The sequence below is a fragment of the Herpailurus yagouaroundi genome, unplaced genomic scaffold (genome assembly GCF_014898765.1).
Source record: "Herpailurus yagouaroundi ecotype Mexico unplaced genomic scaffold, PumYag 67793, whole genome shotgun sequence".
Lineage (NCBI taxonomy): Eukaryota > Metazoa > Chordata > Mammalia > Carnivora > Felidae > Herpailurus > Herpailurus yagouaroundi.
The window spans coordinates 8,233,548-8,253,608 of record NW_024420586.1 but is presented as its reverse complement, the minus strand read 5'-3'; the positions used below and the strand labels follow the sequence as shown (position 1 = coordinate 8,253,608).

The 20,061-nt window shown below is 38.5% G+C and overlaps 1 protein-coding gene across 1 annotated transcript in view; it reads right to left on the bottom strand.

The window, feature by feature from the left end:
- Positions 1–1,751: 1,751 nt before the first annotated feature.
- IL1RAPL1 (interleukin 1 receptor accessory protein like 1) overlaps positions 1,752–20,061 on the bottom strand; it is a 1,262,266-nt gene continuing 1,243,956 nt past the window's right edge. Inside the window, exons 9-10 of the mRNA XM_040468734.1 lie at positions 11,831–12,001; positions 1,752–11,382 (exon numbers count right to left, since the gene is read on the bottom strand). Of these exons, the coding sequence (XP_040324668.1) occupies positions 10,664–11,382; positions 11,831–12,001 (890 nt within the window). The 3' untranslated portion in view covers positions 1,752–10,663. The remainder of the gene's footprint in view (positions 11,383–11,830; positions 12,002–20,061) is intronic.

Here is a 20,061-nt window from a genome sequence, read left to right as displayed (position 1 = left end):
TATCTCACTTCAGGGCTGGCATGGATTCTGTAAAGTAAAAGAAAACTAAAAAAGAAAACGTTAGCGGTAACTGTATTTCTAAAGTTAGGCTTTGCTGAGGACATGTTATTTGCTAAGGATGTAATTTAAATGGAATCTGAAAAAATAAGTTATTTCACAGCCCAGGAAAAATAAAATCGACTAAAAGATAGGAAATCCATGGTAATAACTTTGACGCTTTCACCGGCTTTTCTTATGATAGTTGCTGAGCGCAATACCTTCCATTTTTTATAAATAAATAATTCAGGGCTACCATGTAATGGAAAAGTAGAAAATGGAAACAATCACAGAATTTTTCTGCAAAAAGCAAGAATGAGCTGACTCTCTCCTTGAAGATAAAATGCATGTCCTTAAAGAAAAGTTAGTTGAACAGAAACCTGGGTATTTATTTTTAGCCTGTGCAAAAATGGTCACTGAGTAATTTCTTGATGGAGGGCATTATCTTGGGAACTCATATCACTGTTTATTTAATGTAGAGCATGTACTGATTAAGTTTACTTAAACGTATTACAAGTGTGTGTTTTTAATTAGAGTGCACAGACATTATACATGCAGGCACACATGTATGTTAATTTAGCTCACTAAATGCTTCGTGTTGCCAAAGTTGACTGTTTTGAGCTGTTGTCCAGATTGTGTTCTGAAAATAAATCAAACTCACTTGGTGTATTGTCTCTTTCGGCTTAGTGTAGAAATTTAAAAAGGCTGTGTTGCACTCAGTAGGGTTCTACTACTACTGAATATTATTTTTTGGATCTTCTGGTTTTATAAAACCATAAAGTGTAAGAGGTCAGTCCTATAGTGGCTGTGGAAGTCACTAGGATATGGGTGGAAGAGGTTAAAAGAATTCTCCAGAAACTCTATGACATGGCTACTCCACAATTAATGCATGAGAATATTTTCTCCTAATAGGAGCCATGTCCTTGAGACGTGCATGAGAATCAGACATCAAATAGGACCTTCGTCTTAAGAAACAGAAGCGACAAACTTCATCACTGGTCATCATTCCTGGTGTAACAAAGGACATAACGGTCAGTATTAGTCCAGTGAGATAAATATACGTGGCTGAAAAAATATTGCCAGTATAAATGATTAAGGTGTGAAATTAAGGACCAACTGAAGTTTATCGTTGTGTAAGTTGTCATGTTGCTGAAATAATGCAAGATGGGGCATTTAACTTATCATCTCACAAAGACCTAACTAAATTTATGGGCACTGCATGGATATAGTCTTAGACTTTACATCATTCACCAGAATAGGGGTCACCAAATAACGTGATTGTAAAAATTTCCCAGCGTTCAATTGTTTTGGAGGGTGAGCCAGTAACCTATGCTTGTAACAAATGCTGCGAGTGATTCTTACGCTAAAGGATGGTCGGAAAAGTCTTCATTAGAATTCATCTTTCTGTGAACTCATTGTTAACATGAGGGAAACTAATTGTTCATTAAGTCCAACTAATTTAACAAATTTGATGTCGATGCCTTTATTTTCACAATCAATATCTTTGGTAGCCCTAATTTTGCTTTTTTTCTTCCTTAACAGAAACACAAGCGACAACAGACATATGTTCTCTAAGAAGAATATGTTCTTAGTTAACGCTTAACTATCAATTCATTTATTTTTCTTCTATGCTGGGGCATTTTTTGAAGTCATGGATTTCATGAAAAAGTTGGACTCCATTTTTTTACTAGTTCTTTTTTCCCCCCTTCTTTTTGAGATATTCTCAGATGAAGTATAATTGTCTATATGTAGTTCATTTTTTTTTTTTTTTCCTCAGGACATCTTCATTGTGAGTGCTGGTGGACAAATTGGGAGAGATTGTTAAAAAAGGAAGACCCAGTTTATGGTAACATTTATCCACCGCAAACTTTAATCTTGTATTCCAAAGAGTGACAGCAACTGTAATGACAGAAACAACAAATCCTACACCTTTGTTTCTCAAAGAGTTGTCTGTAGGCCTTCACATTACAATCACCTGGGAAGCTTGTTAAATAAATAGATTCTGGGCCTCACTCCAGTACTATCAGAGTTAAAGTGGAATTTCCATTTTTAACAAGGCTTCCAGGCAATTCTTCCAAAGCCTAAAATTTGTGACCCACCCGTTCGGCTCCTATAGTTTTCAACTCTGCTGTTTTTATAGAATTACCTAGAGACTTCATTAAAAAGCAAGACAAAAGATAAGAAAACCAAAAAACCCTAGCAACTAACAATGGGGACAAAACCCAGACTGGTTTAATTTGAATCTCTGGGACTCTTTAAATCTTCCCAGGTGATTGTAATTGCACCCAGGTCTGAGAAGTATGACAACAGGCCCTTTGGAAGGACCCTCTGGACAAACGATTTCACCCTTCACCGAGCCTTTATGTCGCAGTATCCAGTGTACCAAAATCGTAATCTCTATTCATACCTTATAATGTTTAGCAATCCATTTCACCTTTTACTTCGGAAAAGTGTGCTGAGGCCCTTTAAAAAAGGATTTTCTTTCAGATGTCAGTTTTCAAGTTCATAATTGTGTCAACAGCTCTTCATTGCCAAGGACAATTAGAGTACTAAGATATCTCCTTGCTTAATTTAAACCAGTCATTTTTATAGGTTTTTGGCATTTTCTTCTACTGTTTGGGGGAAGCTTTCACCTTTTATTAGTTTTTTTTCTCCAGAAGTTCAAATTTGACTATCTTAGCAGTTTTTCCTGAATCCAGTCATTCATGAAGCATCTTGATGACTTTTGCCATTTATCATCTTTCCTAGACGGTTACCTGTTTTTTTTTATTTGAATCATGCAATTATATATCATTCTGCCATATAAACAAAACTAGAACAGTACCCCTAAAGTCAACTTTGATGTATTATGTAGTTTTTTTAATCCTAGCATATATTCAATCAAATACAAAACTATTTCAATAATAACCTCCCTCTGTGTACCATCTAAAACCAATTGACAGTTCACTGAGATAAAAATTCCTAATTTAAGCAGACATTGACTAAAATACTGGTCAAATTTAGATGTTCTCTATTCTCCAGGATTTCACCCTGCCCTCCCCACACACATCAGTATCACTGGGCACGAAACAGTGATTGATCAAGGAATTTGTCTGAATTACTCTTACAGGCCATAGATAAATGCTAAAAATCCCACGTAAGTGATCGGGTGACGACCATTTTAATTCTCTGAATATTTACTCCAGTCTCTGTTTCTGTTTTTCCCATAAACATAGATTTGATATCAATTAGAAATCTTCTAGAAATAAGATGGTCCATGGGTGTCAGTCTTTTAACCACCTGTCAATAGTATGAGTGTAATTGAAACTTCCTGAGAATTTAAATGTGTATATGTAAGGTGCACAAATAGTCCCAGATATTCTTCAACTACAGGGTTTTCTCTCCCGATATTTTTAATAATGGGTCAGGTCCTAGTGTTCACAATTTGAAATACAATAGGGGAATTATACACTGAGTCATAATCCATATAACACTTTACTTTTTCAGTAGAAGTTATTTTTTTTTCACATTTGAAAAACCCTACTGAGGTAGAAATGACTTTATGAAATTTTAAATATATTAATTACTCTGAAATCCAACCTGAAATAACCTTACGGGGTTTGACAAATATTCCTTTCCATTTTCATAATGATTTATTTTGGCGTCATCTTTGATAAGTGTTTCTTAAAATGCTGTCCTAAGATAGGAATTCTGCCTAAACAGCCCATTGATTCTAAGAGGTTTATGGTTGTTCGCTTATTACGCTTGTGATGTAAAGATTCACCACCATCCCCCTCCCCCCAAAGAAATAAATAATAAGTTTACTTATCTTTAACATAAAATGAAACGTAAGGCCAAAAAACATTTCTCTTTAGGAATGACTGTGCACTAGAAGCAGGTGCAGACAGAGTAGAAAAATAAGGTGATTAAAGATCTTGGTCACTTTAAAATATTACCTGAGGGGACTTTATTTTAAGGTTGTTATGTGAGTAGTACCTTAAAAAGCAAGGAATAAAATACCTGGGGAGCAAGAAGTAAGGAGGAGAAACAGCATTTCTGTTTCTCCAAGGACGTTATGAAATAGATGAGGGAAAAATGTAGAATTTAACCTTGAAACAATCATTAATGTGCTAATGACTTTTAAGTGATCAAGTTTGTGATTCAAACCTCTCCATAATCCCGGAGTGAAGAACAGAAGAGGGATTGTACGTGAACTTGATTTTTTAACAAGGTTTTCTTTTTGTTCAGCCACTTGGCCATGTCTTAAGTCCTTTCTTCACAATCATAATAGGAATTAAGTCTAAGAATTATAAGCTTATAGAGACATAAACAGAGAGGGAAAGAAAAGTTTAACAAGAGTTATCAAATTAACGAAGGTACTTACATATGTTCCAACAACACATTATTTAATTTATTTTCAGCTATAATCAGGTAGAAACCAGAAGAAACATTTGTAGCTTAATAAATAATTTAATTTCTTGAATTTCTATGTAACATATAAATTTATTTTTACAGGATATATAGAGAGCATACTCATAGAGAGCAACAGACTTATGAAACGACTATAAAACACAAATTATAATTCAAGTTTAAAATTTCTCATTTTTACACGTGTATTTGTCTATTTTCCTATTGCTAGTCAAAGCAAAACCAAATATATAGTTGTAAGTATTCTTAAAAAAAAAAAAAGAGCGCCTCCATCACCTACGCGTGAGTTACATACATTCTAGATTGTACAAAATCAAAGAGGGTAGGCAAAACTAAAGGGAAACACTATGTAAAATGCACTTTTTACTGACTGTTGAACATATCTGAGAGTGTCTGAGTTTAAAATTTGACTTGAACACCAGCAGAGGAAAATGACTAAATTCACTTTCCTACTTGGGTTCCCTCAAACTCTGAAAATGTAAAAGTTTTTACAATTCAATAGCAGGTTATATGAACATATCTCCACTACTTTGGCGGAAAGAACACACTAAAAATTCTAGTTACCAGGAGCATATGCTGCAAGGAATTTGGACAACGGTCCATGTATCCTAACATAAAGATGTCTTCATCCCAGGTGAGAATTAACCTAAAACACTCACAGCTGATCTCCCCAAATTTAGTCTCTCATTGACTAGTAAGGATAGATCCAAATTACTTTGCCACATGTTCATGCACTATGTAATATGTCATTTTACATTAAATCTTTTTTTTTTTTTTAATGACCAGCATGCCCTTTGAAACTTAAGGTTATCTGGACTATGAAGATTGAAATTTACACAACATCAATATTACACATAATAGTCTCAAGTTCATGTGCAGTTCTTCGGTTTCTATTCATTTAGTAGTGGAGGGAACACAGTGTAATGAGTTACAGTGATTGCCTTTGTTAAGAAAGAGAATACTTTTCAGGCTTGTGGACCCGGGGGGATGCATCAATGAATGCAGTGAATGGTAGGAAAACAACAATGCCTTACTTTACTAAATACAATGAACAGTTCAGAAAGAGGAGTTTGTCAGTGGACTCAGAGACTACTCAGAGGGACATTTACTAAAGGGCAGGAGGAGAATGTTCTTTTTATATATCTTACTTGTCTGTAATAGATGTTTTCTATTGTGAGGCTGGAAGAAAGAAATGATAGTCGATGGAAGATGAGAACTGAGTCCCTTCTTAGGGCATTTTCTAATGCATGACTGAAGTCTGATGATGAAAAGACACACGAGATTAGGACTGAGATTAACTCATCATCATCGTCATCCTCCTCCTCCTTCTCTTTACTCAAACTCAGGTCGTACAGCTCCTTGTGACAGTATCGTCATTATTAAAATAGCACAAACTTTCACCTCACTGCCAGTCCTGAGTAAAAAGAGAAACTAAATCACCACCTCACTTCAGTTGATTTCTTAACATTCATCATATTGCTCCAAAGTCATATCTTAAATCCTGAAACTGGCAAAAGCACAATTGCTGAAAATCAAGTGTATAACCAATTCTAAATCCTGGCACAAGGAAATGAAGTCTCTTTGGAAAAACACGTCAAATGATTGTTTCTTTTACTCCTGTACTGGACTATTTCTTCTTTGTTTTGTTGTGGGAAACATGAGTCAACTCAAATCATAAAGGAGTTTCATGAAATAAGGCATCATGCCAAGTCACGTTTCACATTCCTCCAAAACTATCTTTTGAGTAACTTAGGAAATGAGTAAACGATCAGAGTAATCGAGTCAATTCTCATTTCTCCGGGCACAAATTACTTGCCGTCCTACCCACTTTTTTCTCACCGATAGACCAAGTCTCCCACAAAGTCTGGTCATGTTGGGAGAGGAACTGCCTCCGTTTGTTAAAAGACCGGGAATCATTCCCTGAACTGTCATGAATGAAGGTGAGGAAGAGTAGGCATAGCAAAGCTGGCAAGATAGCTGCTTTATGCCAATGACAGTTTCTGAGACTATGCCCTAAATCCAAACATCAATAGCTTTTCAGAAGCCGGATGTCTTTGAGACACACATCCAGGAAAACTCAGTTTTGCACACATTCACCATTTTGTCTGGAATTTCAAGGCCTTCATTATTTCCTTTAATCCATTTTATGGACTCAAAGTGTCCGTGAACCTAAGTTTAAGGTGTGTTGACAAAGATAATCAAAATTTGGCTATCAACGACTTTCTTTGCTCAGAAAAATAAAGTGGGAAGTGCTCAGGATAAAGCGAGAGACAGCTCTGCTTCCATGGACACGCTCCTCCTGTTAGGGAAGTCAGTCGCTTCATCACCTCTTTGTAATGCTGGATATACTGTTAAAAGTGTTGTTCAGTGATAGGGAATACGTGCCCGTAGGTGGGATTTCTAACCCATTTAATAATATTTCACCTTTCTGAATCAACTACGACAAGGATGGGAATGACGGCCGAGCACATTCAGATCAGAGACAGTAAGGGGTTTTCCTCTTCCGTGCCTGCGTATTCTCTTATTCCATTCAGTCATTTCACCTGTGCAACACCGATGGTCTCCTTTGGATCTCACTAAGCTTTCTTCTGAGACTAAGGACAAACTTCAAGTAAATAGAAAAAAAAGAAGAAATGAAGCACAAGATACAAAAAAAATACTTCTTGGAAAAAGGAGAACTATGGTATCATTCCAGAATCAGAGCATAATTTACAAACATATGAATTCATGTTTTCCTAGAGATGGTGATCTTAATTTACATAAATGGTATCTGTCAAAGTTAATGACTATTCTAGGATAAACAAAACTCACTTAGAGTTTAGGGATTGGCTCTGAGTTAATATTTGCTCTCGTTATAAACTGCTAAATAATAATGAAATAAGGAAGAAGCGTGTCCGATATGTAAGATTAGATCGATAGGGTTCAAATATATAGATTATGAAGAAAGTAATAAACCAAAAATGGTTGACTCTTGGAACAATCAGGTGTTCAGCTACAGAGATATAGTAGCTTCAGGACTCTTAACTCATCATGTCTTAGACTTATTTCACAGAATTGATCTAAACTTAAATCAGCTGGCTGCATGAGATACAAATTTCCGCTCTGCTCATAGGAAATCTAAGGAATGAATTACAAATTAAATACTCGAAGATTTGAGCACCAGTATACAGGGTAGGACGCTCATAGGCAGCAAGTAGAGTTTACATTAAAGAACCAGATGGACTTTGAATCCATAACGTGTCACTCGGAGCCCGAGCGCTGAATGATGAAAAACAGGCAATATCAAACATCACATGTGTCCAAGTCCAGAAGCCCATTCTCTCCCTCAGCCTGGCTAACATATTCACACCTTCAACTGTATTTTTACAACTAGGATGTTCTCATTCCCCACGGTCCCCACCGAAAAAAGAGAAGGATGAAACCTAAGCACTAGGGAAAATACATTTGTTCTCTTTTTATTGTGAGTTCTAACATAACTTTTTTAAAACATAGAGCACGTGAACACATGACAGCATCCTTCAGTTGTTCTCACACGGAGCTGATAGAGGAATACTTGGGAGGAATGTTACTAAAGCCATAGATAGCTTCTACTCCATTTGTTTTCTTTTTAAAAAATATGACAAAGCATTAGAGGAAAAAAAAAGTTTCTTAAGTTGTGAGAATATCAAATATTACCCATCAATCCCTGAATCATGCTATTCAAAGTGCTTAAATCTACACTAAAAATAGAACAAAAAATGTACTCCCGATGCAGCTAAATTAACACCTATGGATGCCTAAAATATGACTGTGGTCTGATTACTTCCTCTATACACTTCCATCGTGCACTTAAGAAAAATTAAAAAACAAAGAAGTCAACCAGGCCATTGCCATGTTTGCAGTTTTCTGAGCACTGGGGGAGTGTGGAATCCAGGCCAGTGAGGTTCACTGGCACCAGTCCCTGACAGGTGTCCATAGTACAAAGGAAACAATGGCCTTCTTGGATTCTGAAAATAACCCAATGTGCAAAGCTGACAAAGTATATGTGTCCTTGCAGCTTCCGTTCTGCTTTGTGAAAAAGTGACACAGGTCCAAGGGGAGCATGGGAATGAAGAACAGATTGGAGAGAAGGACCCTGGGTGACTTGTCAGGGAAATAAACATTTTAAAGCAAATAAAAAGCACTGCACATCCCAAGGCTCCTTTACCTTGTCACACGAATACTGAGACCTTTGCCTTGTTGCAGAATTCTTAGGCTCATCTCATACATTTGCAATTCGATCTTACCCTCCCAAATGAACTCTTTCGAAGTTTACACTTTTTCTTTTCCTTTTCCCTTTTTTTTTTTTTTTTTACATTGTGGCCAACTCACACCTTTAGTATTGCGACCCACACTGTAGAATTGTTTTCTCATTATATGGTGGTAGGAATAAACCGAACATACGATAGTCACTACACGAGCCCACAGACGATGACTGGAATGGAGGTTTCTACAAGGAGTCACTAAAGTAACGTAGTTCTATATTCGTGTTTTCGGCACATCGATTTTTTTTTTGTTGTTGTTAACTAAAAGCTACGTAGGTAATATTTCCCTTTAACAATTCCACCCTCTGCAAGTTCCTTGATGATTGATTTTGCATTATCTTCACCATGAATATTGTATTAGCTGCTTATGCCATTGGTTTCAAACATAAAGCTAAACGGAAAGGGATGAATTTCTTGGGAGCATCAGCTTTCTGTTTCTGAAAGATAGAATTACACAGTTAAAATAAAACTAATTATTTATACAGTAAAATTATTTTAAACACTTTCTCATCTAATTTAAAAACTATTTTGCGTAAATAATGTTTATTTTGAAAATATCGATTTCTGTTGGTACTCATATGCTTGACCTCCTGAGTTCTTCTATAAACACTTCGATAGTAATAAGCGTTGCTTATGTTCACAAACTGAAACCGAACACTTGATTCTGAATGTAGCATTAAAAATTAAATACAGTGAATTAACATTTAAATACAAGGGGACCCCATAATAAGTTTCACAGATCTGTTCTGACTCTTTAGAAAATAACATTTTGTATCATACAAGGTGACAAAACATATTTGATGACACATCCTGTCCTTCCCTTTGGTTTGGAAGCCTTCAATGTAAATTTCATTTCGACTGGTGTTGATTCACCCTTTTGAGTTAACTTGCCTGGCATTTGCACATAATCTCATTTGCAGAAAAATTATAGAGGGAAAAGAGGAAGTAGAATATTAAACAAAAACAGCCACAAACACATTCATGCCTTTCCAGGAAGTGATCAAATATAGGGCTTGATTTTTTTTTTTGTTTTGTTTTTTTGTTTTTTTGTGTGTTTTTTTGTTTTTTGTTTCTTTTGTTTTGTTGTGTGTGTGTTTTATATATATATATATTTATATAAGGGTACATCAACTCATTTAAAAACAGAAACAACACTCTCTCCCCCAATTTTCATGCCCTTGATCTTCTCTTCTGAGCGCTCTGTGGTGGTCACTGTCAAGTGACTAGCACACTTCTGGGTCTGGAGTGTATTCTGACGAGCAGTGAATTAAACGTTAAGACAGTTAGACCCACCCCCACCCCTCCTCAGAGTTTACACATCATGCCGCCATTAGAAGGGTAGAGGTGGGGAATGAGGCGGGACAAGGAAGAGATTCAGGGCTCTGATCGGCGGGGCCCTCCTGTGAACGAGTGTTCTTCTTATCTTTTTTTTTTTTTTTTCCCCAAATGGCAAGGCCCGCATTCGTTGCACGGCTCTCCGGAGGCCCACACGGCCCTGCTGATCCCAGGCAGAACCCAAGAGAGGATCCGGTGCTCCTTGTCCCATCGGATAGATTTGTCCAAGCACCCCAAGGAAATGTTAAAAGCAAAAGAAAAGCAAGGAAAGAAAATAAAACCCATTCTAAAACTAAACTAATGAAGCAAAAAAGGGTTTTCTATCTATACATAAGTCTCTTCTTTAAAAAAATGTAAATTTACAAATTCCAATGACATATAAAACAAAGTCAAAAAATGTAATGATAAGAGACATGGTAAAACAGGAAGACACTGATGCTACAAAGAAATTGCCAAAAACATATGTACAAGACCCTGTTTTTCCTCGTGTTCTAGAGATTGTAATGCATGTTTTTAACAGCAGCAGTCGAGGATTTAGTTCCAGGCACTGGACTGCAGACTCCACTCAAGCTCCCAGGGACGGGGTGTCCCTTGCTTTTCTGTCACCAAATCACACTGGATATACTGGTCTCCCTTGGCAACAGCGGCAGGATGGCACTGTTTGTGTGGGCCTCATCTGGATTCTGCTCCCTGCTTGATTTTGTCTGTGGCCGCTGCCCGTTGATGAGTGTCATAGGGATGTTACAATAGGTATGCTGATTTCCTATGGAGGTAAGAGGCAGGGTGCCGGTAGGAGGTACGTCATACTCGTAGCTTCGGTAGTAGTGTTTCTGACGCATTTGTGAATGGTACGTGTTGTGAAAGGTGGAACGGAGATCTGGATGGGCAGTGGCTAGAGCTGTGGAGGTGGCCGCGGCCATGGAAATGGCCGAGACAGTCTGCAGCTCCCCAAAAGGCCCCTGCTCGCTAACATCTAAAGCCTGCTCGTGTGTAATGGGTTCTATCCTCTTAAAAGGCATTTCGTATTGTAAACGTTTCCAGAACTTAGAGTTCAACTTGTTGCATTTTGGTCCGTGCCATTTAATAACCGTCAGGAGCTTGATGGTGTGCTTGAGGGCTTCCACCTCCTGGTAGTTCATAATCCCTCGTAGTTCACTGCATTCAATGAGTATCACTTTGATTTCTCCAGTTACCAGCATGTTTCGAAGTCTGGTCTCCAGCTCAAAGATGCTCCAGCCCCTTCTGACTACGTAGTTTGGGGTCATGACAATAATCAGCCTCTTGCTTTGATCTACACACCTCGCCACGTCTTCAATGTAGGCTATAAAAGAGAGAAGAGTTTATCGGAATGAGTGCATCAAACACCTGGCCCCAAAGGCCCCAGTAGCTTCTCTCTCACACATTAAATGAGAATTGTTGCTCGGTGGGTAATACCTTGAGAAGATGACAATGGCCAATGACCACGCTGAATAGAGTGCGGGCTTTGCTTTTCTCAATGTTGGAACTATTTTTCCTAGTTACAAATCTCCCATTTGTGTCTTTAAATGTCAAGGCTCATAAAATGAGATGCTTTACAGAACAATGAAAGTGGCTCCTCAGGGGTGTCAAAAATTAAGTTTCATATGAATACATAATGACATTTCTTTCTTGAGACACTGATAGACACAGTTTTTGATGTAGAGAACCAGAAGTTAAAATTCTGCCTAAAAAATGATGATACACAGACAGACCAAGAATATGCACACTCTCAACTGAAAACATTAACTTACTTCCAGTTGGGATTAAATCTCTGTCTGGTATAAACAACTTATATCCGTAATGCTTTTCAAGCATGTCAGGTAGGATTTCAAGAGCAAAGCGTTCTTCTTCTCCAGTCTCTTGATTCCACTGGTCAGGATCCACTTTGGTGTATGATAAATAGGCATCATAATCTTTATTGTCTGTCAAAAACATTACAGAGTAAAGTTGAAGGCACTACATTCCACAGAAAACAACAGGACATGAAAACATTCAAGTCTTTTCAAAAACATCTCTAAATGTTCTGCTTCGGGGAGACCAAAGACGGAAGTCTATTCATTTCCAATAAGAAGTCAATAACGCCAAATATTCTGGAACTAATTTGGAGGTTACAAACTCACATTTTTATTTTTGTTGTTGTGGTTGTGAGGACAGTAGTAAAAACAAAATCAACAACAAGAGCAATGAAATGTTAACTTCGAACATTTTTGATGCATGGATGATGGAGCACCTTGACTGCTTATAAAAGGCACATAACTGAGTACTATGCTCTTACTCTAAATAATTGTACATTCAACTAATCCTGCCTTTGGTCATTTTACTCTGTTGAAAAAAAGAAAACTGCACCTGGCTTGACCATAGAGGAATGGTATTTTGATGGTGGGTACTGTATTGATTTTCTGTTGGGGAGAAAATAAAAGCTTGGAATTATTAATTTTCTACTGGGAGCCAGTTCTTGGACTTGGGGAATGAGAATGTTATTATACTGAATTATTTTAGAAAGCCATATTGTTTTGCTGATCTCTGTTTATCTCACACGTAAAATATTGCCAGATATTTTTTATTATTTGACCATAAGAATAAAAAATAATTACAATATAAGTGAATGAAACTTAGTTCTCAGATCTGTTTCTTTCCTCATTCTTTCCCCTTTTTTACATGGAAACTCTTTAAATATTTGATGACTACTATCATGCATTGTCTTTATCTTAATTGTTTAACATTAAACATCCCAAATTTCATATTGGTTGTTTCTAATTAAAATAAGTCAGTTCTCTTCTGGACAGTCTTTCATTCATCAGTTGCCTTTTCAGAACGTGATTATCCGGATTCATAATTCACCTCAATTCTAAATACTATCAGTATGTTGAGCTTACCAAATACCAATATCCTTAGCTCTCTTTTGTACTTCCCTGATGATTGTCAGCGTATTACTCAGTTATCAGATCAAGCTGAATCGAAACATTCCTAAATTTCAGAACAAAATGAGCTTTGCATTTGGCACAGAACATTTAAAACGTTGGGGCTATAAAACATCAAAGATAGATGGACGTCCTTGACCGTTGCTCTGGGTGGCTTTGAGACACTCCTTTTGACTTTGGTGACACAATAGCTCACTTTCAGAGATTCATATGGGTGTGTTCATTTCAGTAGTCTGACAGTCCTGAGCCAGCTAGAAGTCATTCTATAAGTAAAACTTGTTAGGGCAAACTCAGAAAACTGTTAACTGTATCTGAAGTTAAAACAGGTATGTAAGAAACTAACAACTCTACTATGGGATACCTGAATGAAAATCTTTAGATATAGAAGACTTTTTAAAAAAAATAAAGCAGGTTTCAGGTTGGAAAAAAGTCTAGAAAATAGCAATCATCCAAACATGCCATATTTTGATACTTGGTATTTTCTTTATTCTTCAACCAGGAAATAGCTCTACATATTATAAATAAAATTCCATTTTCACCAAAAATAATAATTATATTTGCTATAGCATGTCGATGTAAACAGTTTAGTTGAATAAGAAATCATAGAAAATAGCACATAGTAAAGCTAGTATGTAATACCAGTTAATACTTAATTAAAATGTCCATGCATTAGATATTCACAAGCCATATCTATGAGCCATAATATTAATCGGTAGCTTTCAATCTAGTAGGCGATGTAGACAGCTCAATGGTTTATTTCTAGGGGACAAACACGTTGCTAAGAGTAGTAAAGGGGTCATGGCCCAAAGGGAGTGTTCCTTAAACCAGACTGTGGATGGTAGAATGATTTCATGCATATACTATTTTTTTCTTAGAAGTTGTTCTCTTCCAGTTTGCTACAAGGCACTATAACACGTTGAAGTTTGCCCAATTCTGGGGAGCCTAATGACTAGATCCTCATTCCTAGCCCTTTACCTTCTTTAAGCTTAAAAATACTTGAAAATCAGGGGCACCTGGGGAGCTCAATATGATAACTGACCAACTCTTGATTTTGGCTCAGGTCACGATCTCATGGTGGTCAGATCAAGCTCTCGCTTGGGCTCAGCACTGCCCGCGGAGCCTGCCTAAGATTGTCTCCCTCTCCTTCTGCCCCTCCCTTGCTTGCTTGAGTGAGGCACATGTTCTCTCTCTCAAACTGAGGGTTGCTGGAGGCGTGTTGGGTGAGGGGATGGGCTAAATGGATGATGGGCATTAAGGAGGGCACTTGTTGGGATGAGCACTGGGTGTCATATATAAGTGATGCGTCACTAAAGTCTACCCTTTAAAAAAATTTTTTTTAAGTTTATTTATTTTGAGGGAGAGAGGGTGCAAGCAGCGTATTGGCAGAGAGATATGGGAGAGAGAGAGTCCCAGGCAGGCTCCACACTGCGAGCGCAGAGCCTGATGTGGAGCTCGAACCCATGAACTGTGAGCTCATGACCTGAGCTGAAACCAAGAGGCAGACACTTAACCCACTGAGCCACCCAGGTGCCCCTGAATCACTAAATTCTACTCTCGAAATCATTATCACACTATATGTCAACTAACTGGGATTTATTATTTTTAACATTTTTTTATTTTTTGGAGGGCGCCTGGGTGGCTCAGTTAGTTGAGTGTCCGACTTCAGCTCAGGTCATGATCTCACAGTGAGTTCGAGCACCCGCCTGTGCTGACAGCTCAGAGCCTGGAGCCTGCTTTGGATTCTGTCACCCTCTCTCTCTGCCCCTTCCCAGCTCACACTCTGTTCTCTCTGTCTCTCAAAAATGAATAAATGTTAGAATTTTTTTTAAAAGAATATATTTTTTATTTTTTTAATGTTTATTTATTTTTAATGTTCATTTATTTTTGAGAGAGAGAGAGAGAGTAGAGTGGGGGAGGGGTAGAGAGAGGGGGAGACAAAGAATCTGAGGCAGGCTCCAGGCTCTGAGCTGTCATCACAGAGCCCGATGCGGAGCTTGAACTCACAAACCGCGAGATCATGACCTGAGCCGAAGTCGGACGCTTAACCGACTGAGCCACCCAGGTGCCCCAACTAACTTGGATTTAAATAAACTTAAAAAATAAAAAAAAAAAAAAAAAAAGGACAAAAAATTGAAAATCATATTAATATGAACACCAATAAGAACAGAGCACTCAGAAGAGATGAAAACAACTGGTCCAATGATACTGGTAAGTTCCAGCTTGATATCACTGTTGCTTACACGATACTGTTTCTCTGCCTCTTCCATGGACATTGCTCTTACACCTCATAAATGCTGTTGTTCCTCAAGATGTTTTCTGTGACCTGCTTCATTTGTCTCTCAGCCTACTTTCCCTTAAAAGTCTCCTTTCCTGGAGCTGCTGGGTGGCTCAGTCAGTTAAGCATCTGAGTTTGGCTCAGGTCATGATTTCATGGTTCGTGAGTTCAAGCCCGGAGTGGGGCTCTGTGCTGACAGCTCAGAGGGGATTCTGTGTCTCCCTCTCCCTCTGCCTCTCTCCCCTGCTCACGCTCTTTCTCTCAAAAATAAATAAATATGAAAAAAAAATTTAAATCTCTTTTCCTCCTTTGACATCAATAATCACATCTATAGATAATTCCCTAATTTAGATGTACAGACCTGTTTTCCTTCTCAAGAACTAGCTACTATACCCCACTTTCACCTGTAACCTGGACCCCTTAATCCAGATGCTGACAACATAACATGCTTCTGATCTCATGCTCTGTTCTTCACCTTTTATTTCACTGTAAGGTTAATAACATTACCATCTTACTTCTTTATTCTCCAAATGTCAGATGTATGTTCCGCTTATCCTTTTTAATTACTGATAATATCATAGGCATTCATTGGTAAAAGTCCTTTGGATTCTGTTTCCAACCCAGGTTGGGTCCTACTCATTTCTTAGCTGTTATAATTCCATTTTAGTAGGTCTTCCTTCTGTTTCTTTCTCCTTCTGGCCCATTCCACGTACAGTTGTAAAATTTATCTTTCCAAATATCATCACTGATTATGTTTATAGTATCTTGGAAAATATTTATGGCTTCTCATTGCCAAAAACCAGCAGCTAGATCTGGAGTGAATTTCTTTTGAATTTGAGTCTGACATCTTTGACTTGGAGGTGATCTCTTTTCTCATGTATGATATTATTGTGCTCACATCTTTTCTTTTTTCTTTGACTACAATATCCTTGACTGACATATGTCACTAGGGCTTAGTAGATGCTCAAACCGAGCGTGTTAATTAAATAAACGAATAATCTTTAATTTGGGTATCACATGACTTCTATGTTACTAGCCAGTGTGGGGATTTTCTCAAGACCTGGACTATTTCCTAGGAGTGGTGGCTTTGGAGATATACACTCCATGCTGCCTGGACTCCTCAAGGAATCACTAGAAGCTGTGGGGTCAGCATTTAGCAAGTTTCCTTTGGAATAGTCTTAAACTGTAGTTGCTCACTGTGACTCCACAAAAGACTTTAGAGTCCTTGTAAACTCCTCTGAAAAAGTGGTTTTCAGACTTGAGTATGAATGACTACAATTTGGAGGGCTTGGTAAATATGGATTGCTGGGCCCTACCTTCAGAGTGTTCCATTCAATATTTCTAGAATAAGTCCTGAGAATTTGCATTTATAGCAAGCTCTCAGGTGCTGCTGCTGCTGAGGACAGGATATAGACATCCAGAGGGCTCAAAGGTATCAAAGAACTTCAGTCAGCTGACGGTAACTGACCAGAGAACAACAAAAACTAAACATTGCAGCATTGGGTCCATCGTAAATGGGGCTAATACTTACAGGGTATGTACTCTAAACAAAAAAGCTGAAGATCCACACTTCCATCAAAAAGAAAATAGATTCTTGCCTAGAATAATATATATATTAACCATATTAAGCCTCAGGAATCGGTACTAAAGCCTCAGTCACTTTTGTATCTTTTTATGTCATCTGGACAAATTTATAGTAGTTAAGCTAATATCTCTCAGGTCAAAAGAAGTTGCTCACATGCAGATAATCTTGGTAGGAAACGTGGCCCAAAAGCCCCTTCCGAATATCTGCATCTTCAAATCCACGGCACACTTGATTGATATCTAATTCCTCTCTTTCCCCAGAGTCGATGCCAGAGCAGTAATGGGCTAAGCATTTATTTACTACCAGAAGCAAACTCCTGATTTGAAAGGTACCAGACTGCAAACGTCGTGCCAGATACCATACCAAATTCAGCAGTGTGTTCTGACTCAAAATCATTTATATTGTAAGGTTTCTTCTGTTTTCCCAATTACCAAATATGAATCTTGGGTAACATGTCTTCGATTTTGTTTAATATCTGTAAGCACATAAACTGGCTAATCTTTATGTGTCTGAGTTTTATGTGATTGGAGAAACTTCGAAAAACTGACATTTTTATAACCATAGGAAGAACATAATTATGCTAAGGTTTTTAAAGAAAAGGTCTGTGATATTTTCAATTCAACATAAGTTTATAAATAGCTTAAAAATGGTTAATCATAAGAGGGTAATGCAAGAATATATTTCTTATTCTAAACTTTATTCTTTAAATTTTATTTTCTGTAATTGAAACCTGAGACTGGAATTCTGTTCACTGCAGAGATGGAAAACAGCTGGTGTACGTACTCTTTGCAATAGTTTGCACAAATTCAAATAGAGTCATTGATTTACTCTTCCCATGACTTTGAAGCGATTCTGATTGCAATATTCAACAAAAAAAATGAACAACAGGAATGACATCAGCAAAACGGACAAATAAAACATCCATGCATAAATCCCCTCAGCCATGGTCCAGAGCAAGTCCTGCTCACCCAGGGACCTGGTGGGAGTCACATCTGTCCACACCGTGGTAAAAGGCCCACTGACTAAAGACCCAACTATGCACCCTGAAATAATTATCCAAGCACTGCCCTGCTGAGCAGGATCCTAGAGGCAGGTCCATACGCCCAGGTGCCAAAGAAGAGCCTAGCCCACCCGAGCCCCTGGTAACAAGCCTGCCAAACATGGACCCTGCTGCAGACCCAGCAAGAGCCTCAAAACTGGCTCCAACTTAGCATGGCTGCAACTCTGGAGGTAATCCCACTGGCTTGGGGAACAGATCGGAGAAGGATTTCACCTGCTGAAATCATTCTGTAAAGACTACAACAGGTATTTGTTCCTTCAAATGCACAGACATCAATGCAAGGGTACATAGATCATGAAGAATCAGGAACTAATGAAGTTCCATTAATCAACCCCAAAGAAATGGAGATCTACAATCTGTTTGACAGAGAATTCAAAATAATCATCTTAAAGAAACTGAACTGTCGAAACCTTTCAGGACAGGAGGGAATGGGGTAAAAATAAGTCAGTCAGAGAAACATAAATACCATATGATTCACTCATATGTGGAAATTAAGAAACAAAACAAATGGACAAAGGGAAAAGAAAAGAGACAGACAACCAAGAAACAGGCTCTTAAGTATAGAGAACAAATTGATGGTTACCAGAGGGGAGGTGGATGGGGGATGGATGAAATAGGCAAAGGGGATTAAGAGTACACATATATAGATATATTTAATTTTTATTTATTTTGGGGGGGGCAGAGAGGGAGAGAGAGAGAGGGAGACACAGAATCCAAAGCAGGCTCCAGGCTCTGAGTTGTCAGCACAGAGCCCAACGTGGGGCTCGAACTCAGGAACCGCAAGATCATGACCTGAGCCAAAGTTGGACCACTTAACTAACTGAGCCACCCAGGCGTCCTGAGAATACACATATCTTTTAAAAAAAATTTTTTTTTTATGTTTATTTAGTATTGAGGGAGAGAGAGACAGAACCCGAATGGGGGAAGGGGCAGAGAGAGAGGGAGACACAGAATCTGAAGCAGGCTCCAGGCTCTGAGCTGTCAGCACAGAGCCCGACTGCGGGGCTGGAACCCACGAACCGCGAGGTTGTGACCTGAGCTGAAGTCCGACGCTTAACCGACTGACCAACTTAGGTTCCCCAGCATAGATTTTAAAAAGACCTTCTTTGTGTTCCTATGATTTCAGGTTGCGCAGCCAAGCCCCTCCCCCTTCTGGACCTAAAGGTGTCACCTGTGTGGGTGGTGCTGGACGGGGGACCCTGCCTCCTGCAGGTGCTCAGCAGGAAATCAACCAGAGGCCTGCAAGCAGCCTGGACTTTCGCAGCCAGGAGGGAGGGAAGGGCCCTCATAGGACACGGAGGGCCCGGGTCAGCAGGGACGCCCCGCTCCTCCAGCAGTGAGATCATGACCTCAGCTGAAGTCGGATGCTCAACCAACTGAGCCACCCAGGCGCCCTGAGACTACACATATCTTGATGAGCACTGAGCAATACGTGGACCTATGGAATCAGTATATTGTACACCTGACACTAATATAACACTGTATGTTAGCTACACTGGAATTAAAATAAAATTAAAAATAACAACTATAGCTACAATAATGTATGAATGGATACACGATATAAAAAGATGTAAACGATGACAACAACGGCATAAATAGGAAAGCAAAAGTATAGACTTTTTAAAAAAGTTTATTTATTTTGAGAGACAGAGAGAGAGAGAGAGAAAGAGAGTGAGCGAGTGGGGGAAGGGTAGACAGACGGGAAGAGAGAGAATCCCAAGCAGGCTCAGTGCTGTCAGAGCAGAGTCCAATGCAAGGCTTGAACTCATGACTGTGAGATCATGACTTGAGCCAAAACCGAGTCTGATGCTTGTTTAACTGACTGAGCTACCCAAGTGGCCCAACTGTAAACTTTTTGTATGCAATTGAAGGTAAGTTGTCATCAACCTAAAATAGTCTGTTAGCAGCGCCTGGGTGGCTCAGTTGGTTAAGTGTCTGACTTTGGCTCAGGTCATGATCTTGCAGTTCATGAGTTCAAGCCCTGTGTCGGGCTCTGTGCTGACAGTTTGGAGCCTGGAGCCTGCTTCAGATTCTACGTCTCCCTCTTTCTCTTCCCCTTCCCTGCTCATGTTCTGTCTCTCTTTCTCAAATAAATAAATAAATACACAAACATTAAAAATTAATTAATTAATTAATTAAAC